This window comes from Ambystoma mexicanum, chromosome 6q (assembly GCF_040938575.1).
Source record: "Ambystoma mexicanum isolate Mex_15411 chromosome 6q, UKY_AmexF1_1, whole genome shotgun sequence".
Taxonomy (NCBI): domain Eukaryota; kingdom Metazoa; phylum Chordata; class Amphibia; order Caudata; family Ambystomatidae; genus Ambystoma; species Ambystoma mexicanum.
The window spans coordinates 1,260,715,637-1,260,731,305 of NC_090937.1; the positions used below are offsets into that span (position 1 = coordinate 1,260,715,637).

A 15,669-nucleotide genomic window follows, 5' to 3' on the forward strand; every position below is an offset into this window, starting at 1 on the left:
TAGGACATTTCATAGATATTATTTTCAAAAGACTTCTGTACTTGTCTTCTCTTTCCCAAGGTTTTTCCACAGCAATGGCAGAGTGAAAAGAGACTACAAAACTTTTTGACGAAGCATGTTTTTATACTACACGGTGCTTCCCCACAGTTTTCACCCACTCTCTAGTCTCCTCCCCAAGAGATGCATGCAATTAAGATCTAGTTTTTGCAGGAGAACTACCTGCTTAATATAAATAATACGTAATGAAAAAAACAGATTCACCTTTCCATGTACTGTTTGTGGGTCAGCGGTGGCTGATAACTCTGGTTATGTTCTTTTCGTGCCAAAAGTGTAGCTTCGGAGACCTGAAAGAAAACATAACATTCAGATAGATACATTTCCATACAACAATTATGTGCTTGCAAACAAAAGAGGGCTATACTTAGCAGTGTCCTATGAGGTTTACTGAATAATGGCCAAGAGTGATTTTCTAGAATATGGAAAAATGAGGAAGGTGTGGCTATTCATCTACTATGTGTGATTAAGTCTGCTTCCCGACTCCCAGGGTACCCAAGAAAGTGGCACCTCCGGCACCAGAGCTACACATGTGGAAAAAAGGGCACATCTCAAAACGTTGTCCCAACAGTCTACTGTCAGAACCAATGGACACAAGCTAATGCATGTCAATAGAACAGGGGAGTCCGAAGGGGCTTGGTGGGTACACCCAGAAGTCCAGAAGAGGTCAGAGAAAGATGTGGTGGCCCAGGGAAGACGTGGAGGTAAATATTACCTACCCTGGAACTGGAGGGACAATAGGTGCCCCAAGAATGCCAGACCCGGTAAAAAACATAGTCTGTTCTAAATAAAGTGGTCCCTGCTGTCATGCAGTAGACCAGTCCAATGCGCACCAGGACACCGGTGTTCTAATAAGCTACATTCCCCAAAGTACAATACTTGCACTGACGTGAACTGCAGAGCACTATGGAAACAAAACCACTACCGGCATGCGCAGAGTGAAGTCCCAGGATTTGGCTGCCCTTGATTAAGGCTTGGGCTGCATGTCTGTAAACCAAGGGGCCGGGCTACCCGGGTGGCAGAAAACCTGCAACGCAAACAAACTAAGTTAAACTAACTGGATCCAAACCATAATGATAGCCCATGCAAGAGCATTGTTAAACATGGGTGTTCCCAGGGGGGCAAAGACAAACCTCTATATCTCATGCAAGGTTAGTGAGATTAAAGTAGGTGTTGTAAAAAGATGTTTAGTCAAGTTTGAAAAAACAAGGAGATTGGGGCATAGCAGGAAGAATGTGGTTGCGAGAGGAGGTCAGAATGAGGGAGAGAAGGAGTGAGGTGGAGAGCAAATGGTGGAATGAACAGCTGAAAGGCTGGAGATAAAGCTAAAGAAGAAGGGAAGGAGCAAAAGGAGGGAAAGGACTAAGGTACGCACAGAGGCGGTAGGTAACATCAAGAGGAAGAGGAGTACATTCATGAGGAGGTTGGAGCTTATAATAAGGGGGAGCAGAACATTCAGGAGGAGAGTGAAAGTAATGAAGGAGGGAAGGAGCAAAAGGAGGGAAAGGAGTAAGGCACTGTCACAACCACTCGGTGGTTGTTATGGCACCGATGGCAGAGACGCTAGCAGCCATCACATTGTCTCTTGTGCCGGTCTAGTTGTTGTATCCAAGATGGCACCATTCTTATTCACTCTGCAACAGAGGCTCTTGGACTCGCTTCTTTGGGTAAGACTGTCACGCTCACCTGGTCTCCACTGGGGCGTTGCATGAAGCTGCACGAATGATGTCTGCACTGGTGTTACACGGGCCGATTGATGAGGCTTGCACGCGACTTCTCCCTCACTGTCACTTCACAGGAAGCGTTTGCCTAAAATGCCGAAATAAGATATTAGCCAGCCGTGAGGAACAGGTTTGGTTCCCACCTCCCGTAGCCTCCTAATGCCCCCTCTCTGCTTCAGCCTCACCTTGGGTTTTTTAATGGTGGACCCTAAGTCCTGTGATCTCTAGCAGGGGCGCAATATGTTCAATCTTTCCCTGGATCGAGTTCCTTCACTGATTCTGCGGGGTTGTAGCGGAGTCTTGAAATACTTGACTCAGCCGGTAAGTCTCTATGCCAATAGATGCCTGGTATAGTTGCTTAATGTCTTTATTGCCCAAGTTTTGACTTTTGTTTCTCTTTTCTTTCAGGCGCGGTCTTGAGCGGTTTGCTGATGAAGATTTTCCTCTTCCTACAATGCTGAGCAGATTTCCTGCGGGTGAGTATAGCGCGAGTGCGTGGCGCTGAATGTCTTTAATAATGGTTTCTTTCTCATGCGCGACTAACCTGCGGTTTTCCTTCCTTTTCTGCAATGCAGGTGCAGCGCGGCTCTGGAGCGGCGATTGGATGAACCGCTTCAAAGAAATCCCAGAGGAAAGCAGTCTCCGGGCGAGTATCGGCTATTCTTGCAAATGCTTTCTTTTCTGCAGGTGCAGCGAGCCGGAGAGCAGCTGAAGGCATGGCCGTTCGGCTTCAGGTAAGGCCTCAACTGCTGTACCAATTCCTGTTCTTTTCTTTCTCTTCTTCTCAGGTGCCGATGGATCGTGATTCCAGGACAGGCATGGCTGCTGACAGGCATGGCTGCTGAGGTTCGGGTACTGGAGCTAAGCAGACACGGTGAGCATTACGCTGCAGGAGTGCAGACTAACGGGAAGCGTGTTCTGTCTGTAGGGTGTGGTTTAAATAGCCTTGTGAGTAGTTCCAGGTAAAATAGTCCCTCCAGCCTCATCCTGCAATCTCAGGTAAAGTAGTCCCTCAGCCACACCCAGAGTAGGCTAGATGGCTCAGCCCATTAGGCTGGGCTGCAAGTAGTCCCATGCAGTTTCCCACCAAATGAAATATTATGAGCCTGGCACCAACGGCGCCAGGACTGAGTACAGGAAGTCCTAGGATATCCTTTTGGGGCTTTATAAGCCCTTATGGGTGCCAGTAACTGGGGTAGGCCTGCCAGCTCCAGATGTTTGGGAGCATGCACCATGACAAAGACGCTGTTTTCCCTTTCGGTGCTTTGCCACTCTGCCTTGCCTTTTTACCTTCTGTCAACCTCTGTGATTTTCTTCTCTTCCTCTGGCTCAGTCCTCCTGTCTGCTCTCCCTACCTCTACACAGTGCCTCAGTGACTACTCTCCAGAGTTCCTACTATGATTTCCACAAACAGGGTTGCTTCAGCCTTCAGGCCTTTTCCCTGTTCGGAGGACGCTCCTCCAGTCCGCCAGGGTGTTGTTTCTGAGTCCCTCCAGGAATCACTCTGGCGGCTAGAGAGGAACATCCTTACTTCTTCAACAAAAAGCTGCAGGAACGCACAAAGAAAAAGAAGAAGACTACTGCTAAGACATCACGTGAACATACCGACCAAGGGTCATCAGGTGAGGAAGAAGGATTAATAGCCAACGGTCAAGTATTTGAGAGCTGGCAACACCAAAAGGCATTGGACATGGAGCAGTTACAAGAACTTATGACTGTAGTACAGTCTCTGTCTGCCCAAGTACAAACCCTTAAACCAGAAAATGCCAATCTTAGAGAGATGTGGTATTGACGGAACCCCTTCTGGGGGGTTTTACCTGTGGGAAATTAGACGGTACACCCCAAAATCTCAAGGAGTTCCTAGATGCATGCACTATGCATTTTTTGTTTCATGAAACCACATTCACGACTGACAGGGCCAAGATTGGAACATGTCTGGGGGCGCATTGGCATGGCCCACCCTTTTGGTGATCAACACAAGTCTGATGGTCGAGTCTTACCCAGCATTCGTTCACAGTCTTACGACCACTTTCGAAAGACAAAAATTGACATACAGCACATATGAATCGTTGTTAGATATCAAACAAGACAAACAGGCAAGTACTGCTTTCCCGCTTGTCTCCCTGCTACGCTGCTACGCTGCTGGAGTTTCTCTGGACCTGTTTGCATCAAAAGAAAGCGTTCATTCAACGTGCTTTCAGCGTTCTTTCAGCGTTTACCATTGCATCAACAGTGATTGACATTTCCACTCGCAATCCCGCCTTTGTTTTGCAGGGATTGGCTCTTGTTCTTAGCCTATGGTAGATTGTCAACTACATATTGCTCGCGCACGCGCACAGCGCGCGCACACAGGCAAGTACCGGCTCAAGTACCGCTTACCCGCATTAGCTGCAGTCTCTGCGGTCCGTTTGGTACATCTTACTCACTGTTTACTGCTTTTTTCTTTTATGACTTGCTTGTTTATATTTGATATTAATTGTTTTGTCTGATTTTTATCTTTTCCCGTAAATTTTATTATTTATTTTTTCGTTAATCATCTTTGTTATTTGCTTAATGAGCAAAAATGTTGCTGTTGCGGGGGTGTGGCCAGCGGGCACGGCATGGAGACGTGATTTCTCACTGCTCCCGGGCCGCCAGCAGAATCCTGCAAAATCCTGATGAAAACCATGAGTAGGGAAGCATAAAACGACACCTACCAGAAGCGCGAATCCGCGGCTACAGATCGCTGTAATTGGAAAGGGAATCGGCGGAGAGATCCAGGGAAATCTGTCTGGGTAAAATACAGCGACCGGCATTGAAACAGATTCAAGATGGCCACTGGGCGCCGAGAGGGAAGAAACGCCGCACATCCTGACACTTTCCGAGGCCGGCAGAGTGGAGGCGACACAACGGAACTCTGGCGTTGAGGTGAACGCCTCTGAGTTCGGCAGTGGTAAATGTGAACTGACTCCTCCGCTGCACGCCACTTTCGGAAAGGCGGCCACCGGGCGTCCGAAGAAGGAACTAATAACCTTGGGAGCAGACAGAGCGGATGAAAGGCACGGGTGACCAGGCACAGGGCTGATCGCATCGGACGGGTGCGCGCTGATCTCCCCGCCACGCATCACAACCGGAGGGTGAGGACGGAGTTCGAGGACGACTCCGAGAGGGAAAGGCTACCCCTGACGGCGGGCTGTGACGCAGTCCCCCGACCTCCGCTCCACGAAGGAAACAAGTACCCGCGGGCGCTCCGTATAACGTTGAGCGCCCGCTGAACAACAGCCGACGTGAACACAACCGAGGCGGTAAGGAGAGAGGGAGGCGGGGAGTACGCATCAGTTATCGGTGCGGACGACAAACCAGCGGCAAAGAAAACCCCCCCCCCACCGCTCGCCTAACCACAAAAACAAGTAAATAAGAACTGTCGCATGGGGGGGAGAGGGGAAGGGTGAGCCCACACCTACAACAGAGAGCCTCCATAAACGCCCCAAAACCACCAGGTGAGAAGGCGCCTAACGGAGTTGGCAAACCCAAGCAGAAACACACGGAATGCAAAGGGGGGAGAAGCATGCTTAAGGGCTGGATAGACAGGTCCAGTGAGCGATAAGGAATCAAGCAAAGATAGAACTCCCTCGCAATCCTGACAATTGGACAAGATACCCCTAACTAGCCCCCAAAGCCTAGGAGCTGAATCAATCCCCACAAGCAATCCAATGCAATAGGTCTGACTACAAGGGGGCTAGAGGAGAGTACAGTACGAACCTGTCATCACCCCAACAGACAGAGGTACGCATAGCTGCATGAGCCGAGCCAGCCACGATAAGTCGAATGCATTGAAGTGAGATATTAAATAAACAGAAGCACAGCCACACTGACGAACAACACGGCTGGGACACTAACCCCTCCACAAACCACAGGCAGCACAGAGTGAACTAATCTCACACTCTGAACTGCGACACTAAATCCTGTACCCTGCAAGGTGGTAACGAGTCGACACATAATCGCTGTAATGGGCAAAGAAAAGACCAAGAAAGCACCCAATCAAAGTACAATGGAGCAATACATAACCTCCACCACAGCTCAAACAACGGAGCCAAACATGCCTGAAGAAACTCAAAACCCGGATGAGAATATATCCCTAAGGGATGTGATGAATGCCATCTCCAACTCGCGAGCGTCCATGAAAGTGAAAATGGATGGCATCTGCGCAGAGGTCTCCCTACTGCGCCACGATCTACAAAAGCTCTCATCCCGCACTGGAGAGGCTGAGACCCGAATATCAGTTGCGGAGGATGAATTGAGAGGAATGGGCCAGCAAATGAACAGGGCACTGGAACGAATTAAGGTACTGGAGACCAGAGTAGAGGAGGGAGAAGGCAGATCAAGGAGAAACAATATTCGTATTCTTGGCCTGCCGGAAAGACTGAGGGGGGAAGCATGGAAATCTTCTTGGAACAATGGCTTGCCGACCTATTTGAACCCGGAGCCCTGTCAAAATTATTCTCGATAGAAAGAGCACACCGAGTACCGACGGGCAAACCGACACCTGGGGGACAACCCCGAACAGTAATAGCAAAGATCCTTAACTACAGGGACCGAGATGCAATATTACAGATGGCAAGGGCAAAGGGTGAAATAACATACAACGGCTCCAGGATTGGCTTCTTTCCAGACTTCACAAGAGAGGTACAGAAAATGAGGCAATCCTTCGACCCTCTCAAAAAATGACTCCTAACACTGAACGTGAAATATGGTCTACTGTTCCCAGCTCAGCTGAAGATATATCACAATGGCACGACCATACACTTCACTGACCCCAAAGAAGCATGGACCTGGGCAGAAAGGAATCTGGAGGGGGACTGGAATCCACGCAAACGCCGTGAACCAAAAAGAAATAGACCACGACTAAATGAACCACCAGAAAGACCACAACATCCAGAAATGGACGCTATACCACAAGAAGTAAACGACTGAATAGAAAGCTGAATGAATAACGAAAACACACATAGCATGAAACTAAGTAAACTTAGCCTGCTGTATAATGTAACCGATAAATGAATGCTGGCGGCCCACAAACCAGCACGGCACAACCCCCCCCACAACTGTTAGTGCACGTCAAGGTATCACAATACCGAAGAACGCAACGCACTAAAAATTAGTTAGTTTGGTTAGATGTTTTATTCAAAGGGCGACAGATGCTTCAGTTGGGGATGGAGTATAGGGAGGGGGAGTTGGATGTTACACAGGTATTCATCAGACATCTGGCACGATAGGGTTACAGCAACCGTAGCAGACACGAAGACTAAAAAAAGAAAAAAGAGCACATCTGCAAATAACACTGAATCCAGGGAATGATGGCGGCAACAAGAAATAATGCAAGAAAACTAACATTCATGACGTGGAATGTGAATGGCATGGGAAACAGTATAAAGAGAAGACTAATAATGCAATATGTGAACCGGCAAGACCCAGACATAATATTGCTCACCGAAACCCATCTAGCGGGCAATTCTTCAAGAGAACAAAATATAAGAAGGCAGTTCATGCGGGGTTCTCTATGGGCTCGAGAGGAGTGCTCATATTGATAAACAAAAGAACACCGATAGACATAACCAAAGTAACTCAAGATCCGGGAGGACGATATGTCTTCGTGCAAGGCACATTGTGGAACCAAACAATAGCCATACTGGCGGTCTATTCACCTCCAACACTCATGACAGCCTTAACTGAGGAAATTATACCAATAATAGCAAATAGTCCGGCAGATACACTAGTAATCGGCGGAGACTTCAATGAGGTCATGAACATTAGTGAAGACCGCACGCATACAAGAGGCAGAAATCCGGCATTGCCAACTAAGCTTGCTACCTTCACGTCAGCACTGGGCCTGAGGGATGCGTGGAGAGACCTTCACCCAACAGAGAAAGAGTTCTCTTTCCACTCGGGTGCGCATGCGTCAATGTCCAGGCTGGACTACTTCTTCCTCCCCAGTAATAACATACATAAAGTAGTAGAAGCGACCCTCCATCCCCGAGGAATCTCAGATCACTCCCCGCTCACAATATTGATTGAGACAGAGAGACCACGGCCTCCACCGACGTGGCGAATGAATGCATACTACCTGGGCTTCCCGGAACTGATAAAAAAAATCCAGGAAGCAACTGCAACATACTTCGAATTGAACCAAGACACAGTGAACGATGCAGGGATAGTGTGGGAAGCATACAAGGCAACTCTGAGGGGTGAAATCCTAAGCTGGACAACGGCACACAAAAAAGCGCATCAGCAGGATGTGAAAGCTGCAGAGGCAGAGGTGACACGAGCGGAGGCAAACTTCACGCTCACAGGAGCGATAAGAGACAACACGACCTTACAGGCGGCACAGAAGAAACTACATAATATGGCACTGACATGTGCACAACAAGCCCACAGAACGGTGCGAGCCAAAATATATGAAACAGGGGATAAAGCCGGCAGGATGCTAGCATGGCTGGAGAGGAGAGAGGAGAAACACCTACAAGTGCGCCGGATACACACCACAAACAATGATTGGGCCTCAACGGACTCAGACATAGCGGAGGCCTTTGCAACCTACTACGAAACATTATATACCCCACCGACGACTTTGCCGGACGCCACCATTCTGGACTCAGTGACCATCCCAGCTCTAAATGAAACCCAGAGGCTGGATCTGGAAGCTGCAATAACAGAGGAGGAGCTGACGACAGCCATTTCACAGCTACAGAATGGGAAAACTCCGGGGCCGGATGGCCTCCCAGTGGAAATCTGGAAGAAAATTGGCACCGGAAACATAGCGCCACACATGCTCAAAATGTTCCTGCAGGCAAAGGAGAAAGGTATCCTTCCGCCAGATCTAAGAAAAGCCAGCATAGTAGTAATACACAAAGAAGGCAAAACTCCAGACGCATGCGGCTCGTATCGCCCAATATCTCTCATCAACACAGAAGCTAAAATATTGGCCAAAATACTAGCGGGCAGATTGCAAACGGTGATAACCTCCCTGGTCCATCCGGACCAATGCGGCTTTATGCCACAAAGATCCACACGAATGAATATACGTAGACTCCACTCCGCCATTGAAAGATCGACCGCTCTGCAGGACCCATTAGCAGTACTTGCCATTGACTTTGAGAAGGCCTTCGACTCGGTCCACTGGGAGGCCCTGTGGCTAATTATGGGCAGAATGGGGTTCGGAGAGCAATTCATAAACTGGGTCAAACTCCTATACAATGCCCCAATTGCAGAAATCAGGGTCAACGGCTGGACCTCACGACCCATAAAACTTGGGAAGGGCACCAGGCAGGGATGTCCCCTCTCAGCAATGCTGTTTGCACTTGCGATTGAACCATTGGCGATAATGTTAAGAGAGTCCATAAATTGGAAAGGGTTCCACTGGGCACAGGACTGGGAAGACAAGGTGTCCCTATATGCAGACGATCTCCTAATTTATCTCAGTGACCCAGTGGTCTCCTGGCCCATTGTAACCAATACACTAAGCACATATGGAACCTTTAGTGGGTTAAAAGTAAACTATGATAAATCTCTGATCTTTCCAATAAAGGGTATTGATACAGTGGCCTTAACTGCTAGCCCGTACAAGATAGAGAACGAGCAGTTCCGATATCTGGGGATACAAATCTCAACTGACCTAAAACAGTATATAGGACGAAACCTACACCCAGTAAGAGATAGATTTGTAAATGATGTCAGGCACTGGATGGCCCTCCCGCTCACCCTACTGGGAAGAGCTGCTTTATTCAAGATGCTGGCCCTACCCCGGTTTCTATACGCCTTGCAGAATACACCAATACACATACCCCAAATAGAATTTCACAAAATAAATGGAACACTTAGGAAACTCCTCTGGGGAGGGGGCCACCCACGAATTGCTCTCGGAACCCTTCAGCGCTCAGTGTGGGAGGGAGGAATTGGACTGCCACACCTGCAGACGTATTACTGGGCTGCCCAAATGTCGGTGGTGGACGATAGCCTGCACGCTGACCCAATGATGCCACACAACAGAGCAGACGCCCGAACGAACCATGGAGTCACCCCACAAGAAAGTCTATACCAAAAGAAAACCCGACAAGTCACACCCACAATGATGGCTCAGAAAACGCAGGTTTGGACAGATGCACATAAACACCTGGGATGGGAGGGAAAGCTCACACTGAAGCAACCCTTATGGTGGAATAAGCACCTCCCGGAACTTACAGGCATTCCCAAATGGACATCCTGGGAGGAGGCGGGGATAAAAACACTAGAAGATCTGATACAAGATGGTGAAATCAAGACATTCCAAGACCTGAAAGATGAATTCAAACTTCCCAACACGGAACACTTCCACTACTTGCAAATAAGGCATGCACTCAATTCAAGCGAAATAGATCTCACAAACGTGCCAGAATGCACCCCGATTGAGAGAAACGTGGTGATGGAACGAATTGGGCACAAAGTAACAACCACAATGTACAATGCCATCAACTCGTTTGCCACGAAAGAACTCACAGGCCTTAAAGAAAAATGGGAAAGGGATGTGGGGCAAATACAGGCAGAGGACTGGACATTGGCACTGATGCACCCCCGAGAATCAGCAATCTCAGCTAGAATCAGACTGGTGCAACTAAAAATCCTACATAGGATTTACTATCCTAGAGAGGCCTTGCATCAATGGGGAAGAGCGATGGATCAGAACTGCTTAAGATGTCACCGTCTGAAAGGAACCTTCTTCCACATCCTGTGGGAATGCCCGAAGATACAGGACTTCTGGCAACAATGCTGTGATAGGCTCACAACAGTACTTAACCGTGATATACCGATGGACCCCAAACTCCTGATACTGGGAATATACTCGGATATAGAACTATCCAGATACGAAAAGCTCATGTTTGCAACAACCACGAGTCTTTCGAAGAAAAACATAGCTCAACTGTGGGGCTCGCCCACGCCACCACAATACGCCAAATGGGTGGCCGACGTGGACATGTGCATCCCGATGGAATCGAGGGTGTACACCACAAGAGGATGTCCAGAGAAAGTGGCCAAGGTATGGAGTAAATGGGAGGACAATTGAGGGCAAGCTAAGAATAGACAAGAGACACTGAGTGCCGTACAACGAACTATTTTGAGCTACTGAAACGCTATCAAGTAACTCTAGATGTAGCACTGCTGTACTATATGTAAATCTAATCCAAATGCCGAGATGAGATGAATACCTGTATGTTTAAATGTTTAAATGTTTAAAGAATTATGTGTAATGACTAAATGTCGGCTACCTCTTGGTGCCGTGTTTGTTTATGTCCAAAAAACAATAAAAAATATTATACCAAAAATGTTGCTGTTGCGTTTTTAAGGTTATTGTCCAACTTTTAGCATTACAAATATTGTTATTTCTTGTGATAACTGCTGAATGGTGTTTCACACCTATAAACTTACCACAAACATGCCCAATAATGCTTGTGGTCTCCTCAACCTCACTGCATGTCACCAAGTGCCAGTCCATTCTCCAAGATTCTTCTCAGCCATCGCGCTGACTCCCTCCCTAGCACCCCGCATTACTTGCCCAATAATACCTACCAAAGTTCCCATTCCCGCCAGCCCCCAGCGAAGCACCTCAAAGGCCGCACTTGAGTCAACCCTCAATCTCAAAAAACCCAAAACCCAATGCTCTTTCCTCCACTGTCAATAATTCTCCATTTGATCATCAATCCCCCCAGGTGCGCATGAACACTCATCCATTGTCTGATATCACAATGCTTAATTCAGTCAATCCTCATGCACAGCCTCCACACAAAGGCACGGCTTTCTCCAATCAAGTTTCCCTCTTTACAGCCCGATGTTTCAAATATTTCCATTCATGCTTCTTCAAGTTCGACATCCATTTCATCAAATATTGAGGAAACACATGAAGAAATTCCTGCCGAGATTTCTACCCACTCCTCAGTTATCTGTTCATCTTCGCTCATTGACTCATTTGCCATGCCCACTCCAAGAGCTCCACAAACACCATCCTCTGCTGCTTTGCCCCAACAACTTGCATTCATTCAAGCTGCCCTCACTTCTATCAACCTTGCAATCTCAATCATGAGCAAACTTTATGATACCACAGATCACAAGCTTTCGAACCAATCTGCTTTGTTTGAAGACCTAGCCAAATGGCTGCATGCATACGGTTCTTCTCCCACCACCAATTTCCCATCCATCCATTCACAAGCACAAACCATTAATCCACCTGATCCCATTGATGAGTACGTGCCGGAGCTCGATCAACCATCTTTAGACTGTTTCATTGTTCCTGTGACGAGCCATCTTCCTTCCATCCCAGGCATAATTAGACCCACTGTTGCTCCCCCTCTACCATCAGTGCCAATCTCTCAGAATGCTCCCAGCGACCCTGCCCATTTCTCACTAATCCATTCTGCTGTTGCTCCTGAGTCTTTTCCAACTGCCCCGTCTCTACCTGCTCTTCACATCCCCATACCTGCACTTACACCTGCTCCTGTCTTACCTTCTGAACCAGTTCTCATCTCCTGCCAACCTCAACCTCAGACATTCGTTCTCAAATGCCCTCCTTCTCTATCTGCTCCAAACAACCTGTTTCAGACTCTTCTTCTGTAACCACCACAGAACCAAATGTGATTCCCATTTTCAAGCTTTTAAACCGAAGAACTCGTCTGACAGCTAAAAAAACAAAAACCTGACTGCTTTAAAACACTCCAAATATACCTTCACAGCCTTTTTCAAAGCTCTAGGGCAGTCCTCCGCTTCTACTGTACCCTCCGTCTTTCCCCTTGTGGCTCCTCAATTGCAACCCTCTCTTGCTCCCACTAACATGGAACCACCAGTCTGTACTGCAAGTTCAGCTTCTTCGATCCCAGTCACTCATCCAGTGTCTCTTTCCCCACTTAGTCAGCTGGTTCAATCCCTTGAACATCATGAACTACCTCATTAGTCAGTTGTCCTGACACCATTGTCACAATCACAAACCAGCCTACCTCAGATCTCCTCTAATTTTCCCATCGTTCCTACCTTCCCACCTACCATTGACACTCGCTTTGATTACAAAGCAAGTATTGACGCTTATTTAGCTTCACGCTTGTGCAATCTGCAGATGCCCACAGAGTCCTCTCTCCTACCATCTTCCAGGATATCTGTTTTCAGCTCCTGTTACGCAAACTCAAACGAAAAGCTTCCAGGCTGCGCCTTTGATCGACAATCTTCTGGTTCAACTTTGCTTCAGACTCCTACTCCCGCCGCGTCTGCATTATCTGACCTAAAAGCCAGTGTTGATGCTTATCTAGCTTCACGATTAGGCCCAATACAGATGGGTCATGAGGACTCTGAGCTTTCCACACAAAGCTCGACAGTGCTCACAATGCAAGATGAAGAAAACATCTTACGCTCATCTCTCAGAATGATCCCAGTGGCTCCACCCCCAAAATGGCCTATCCAAAGTTCGACTACTAAGATCTTTTCTAAATCATCATTATCATCACAACCTCTTTTCCATTCTTTCATTCTTAAATGTCGAGATGGTAACTTTCACAAATATGATCTAAACCATGCAAGTGTTTTGAACATATTTGGAGATATCGAGGATCTGAATGCTATCACCACCCACGACATAGATCAGATAGAATTTGTTTCTGACACTTGTTCTTCTATGGTCAGGCTTCGCATCCCTTCGGCTGTAGTCTGGAACTCAATCTGGCGCTGCAAAATGCAACTGTTCGAATTGGGTTTTCTCTTAGCCCTAGATCCAGAATCTTCCTCGCATTCGACATCATCTTCAAAGCCGAAAGTGAACATCTATCAAGGTTTGGGGAAAAAAATTCCTAACTGTCCGACATCTTCCTTGATCTACTCGTCCTAACCACCAACTACTTTATCCTCATCATCCTTGAACCTTGCTAGTTGGAATACTCGGGGCCATGCGCACTTACACACTTCCATGTCGACTCTGTAACGCTCACCTGATTCCCGTAGAGGCGCCGGTCTTGACTGGGCGTACACCGTATCTTCAAAGGTGATGTGTAACACACGGCTGGCTCTTTGGGCTGGACCTCTGTGCACTGTATGTCTGGCTCGAAGGGTAAGATGTCTGCAGATAGAAAATGTGGGATTAATGAACTGGGTTATTGAATGTCTCTCTCTTCTTCCCTTTCTCTTCTCCTGTAGAACCCCAAAGGTTAACGCTCTCACCTTAGGTAAGTGAACGCCGTGCTCTCCATCTGCCTCGAGGCAGGGTGCTGTAACCAGTTTCTTCACTGGATAAGGGGAGCAGGCCTCTTGACTTCAGAGGACTGCTGTCCGTCGTTTACTGCACGAACGGTAAGTTTCGAGTAATTCTAATGTCTTTAGTAATGATGTCTCTTGTTTTGCAGGGTTCCGGCGATGGCGGATGGCGGGCTGAAGTGAGTTGAAGGTGGAGCCCGTGTGATGAATAGAAGCGCCTGGAAGCACGTAAGTAAGCGCTTGTTGCCTGCTTCACGATGCACTCTAACTGTCTTTTTATTTTGAAGGTACAAGTTCGGGGCGGCTGCAGGGTGCCGGAATACCCACTGGGTTAGATGTGGAAAGGAGTAATGGCACGTGAGTATTAAAGTTCCCCAATGTCTTTAAACGCACCTTGTTTTGTCTTTCAGATGCGGGATGCAGCGCCGAAGGCCTCCGGAGCATGCGAAGAGTTGGTAAGCTTTTGTCTTTCAAATGCCGGAATGCAGTGTGAAGACCTCCGGAGCACACGAAGAGTAGGTAAGCCTTTGTCTTTCAGATGCCGGAATGCAGCGCGAGGCGTTGGTGACAGCCGATGGACCAGGTAAGTGAAGAGCTGTCACTGAAGACCGTAATGCTAACCTGTTCTTTCTTGTCTTTATAGGTGTTGCTGAAGACTGGATTCAGAATGGTAAGCCTTTTTCCTTAGGCCCAGGATCAGATGCAGAAGACACGATGAGCGTTCTGCTGCTGAGAATGCAGAATAACGCAAGGCAAGATTCATCCATCGGGTGTGGTTTAAATAGCCTCCTGTAGTGCCTAGGTGTCTCCTTCCACAGCCACGCCTAGGTAAGAAAAGAGTTCCTGCTTTCCAGAAGAGTTCCAGTGTTCTGAATCTAGGGAGTGGCTCCTGCCCCACCCAACAGGAAAAGTAGTTCCAAACAGAAGAGGATCAGAGACTCAACTGGCAGGCAAGTAAGCAGCATGGTCTGCTGCAGGTAAGTCCACCCAAGCATTATGAGCCCGGCGCTTCCAGCGCTGGGACTGGGCATATTTATGAGCCTGGTGCCACTGGCGCCAGGACTGGGTCCAAAAGGTCCCAATTGGGACTGGTTGGCACTCGGAACCTGGGTTATGGATCTGCTTCCAAGGGAGTTGGGAAAACCCTGACCTTTTGGAAGCAGAGATCATGACAGTACCCCCCCCTCAAGGCCCCTCCCAAACTGGGCTTCTCCGGGGGTTTTGGCTTGTCAGGAAATGTTTGGTGAAATCTTTTGATTAGGCGAGGAGCGTGGACATATTCAGCAGGTTCCCAGGATCTCTCTTGGGGGCCGTAGCCTTTCCAGTCAATTAGGTAGAATAGTTTAGATTTGGAGATCTTGGAGTCCAGAATGCTTTTGACTTCAAACTCGAGTTCTCCATCAACTAGGATAGGTTTTGGAGATTTGGTTAGTCGGGTTTGAGGTTGCACGGGTTTTAATAGAGAGACGTGGAAGACCGGATGTATCTTCATGTGCGGGGGCAAGTCCAACTTGACCGCTACTGGGTTTACTATTGTAGTGATGGAATAGGGACCAAGGTATCTTGGGTTGAATGTGCGTGGCCCTTTTAGAGGTAGATATTTGGTGGATAACCAGACTTGATCCCCTACTTGATATTGAGGGGCTTCCTTCCGATGTTG

At 47.9% G+C, this 15,669-nt stretch overlaps 1 protein-coding gene and 1 long non-coding RNA gene across 4 annotated transcripts in view; one reads left to right on the forward strand and one right to left on the reverse strand.

Moving 5' to 3' along the window:
- The window catches only part of ZCCHC4 (zinc finger CCHC-type containing 4), a 939,775-nt gene that overhangs the window by 845,519 nt on the left and 78,587 nt on the right, over positions 1 to 15,669 (reverse strand). For 2 of the 3 annotated variants that reach the window (XM_069631857.1, XM_069631859.1), the window contains one exon: positions 262 to 344. In XM_069631857.1, the coding sequence (XP_069487958.1) occupies positions 262 to 344 (83 nt within the window). Of the gene's footprint in view, positions 1 to 261; positions 345 to 1,740; positions 1,864 to 15,669 lie in introns of all 3 variants that reach the window. The other variant, XM_069631858.1, reaches the window with a different exon arrangement.
- Positions 1 to 15,669, forward strand: part of LOC138516604 (uncharacterized) — a 126,587-nt gene that overhangs the window by 88,742 nt on the left and 22,176 nt on the right. The window lies entirely within an intron of this gene.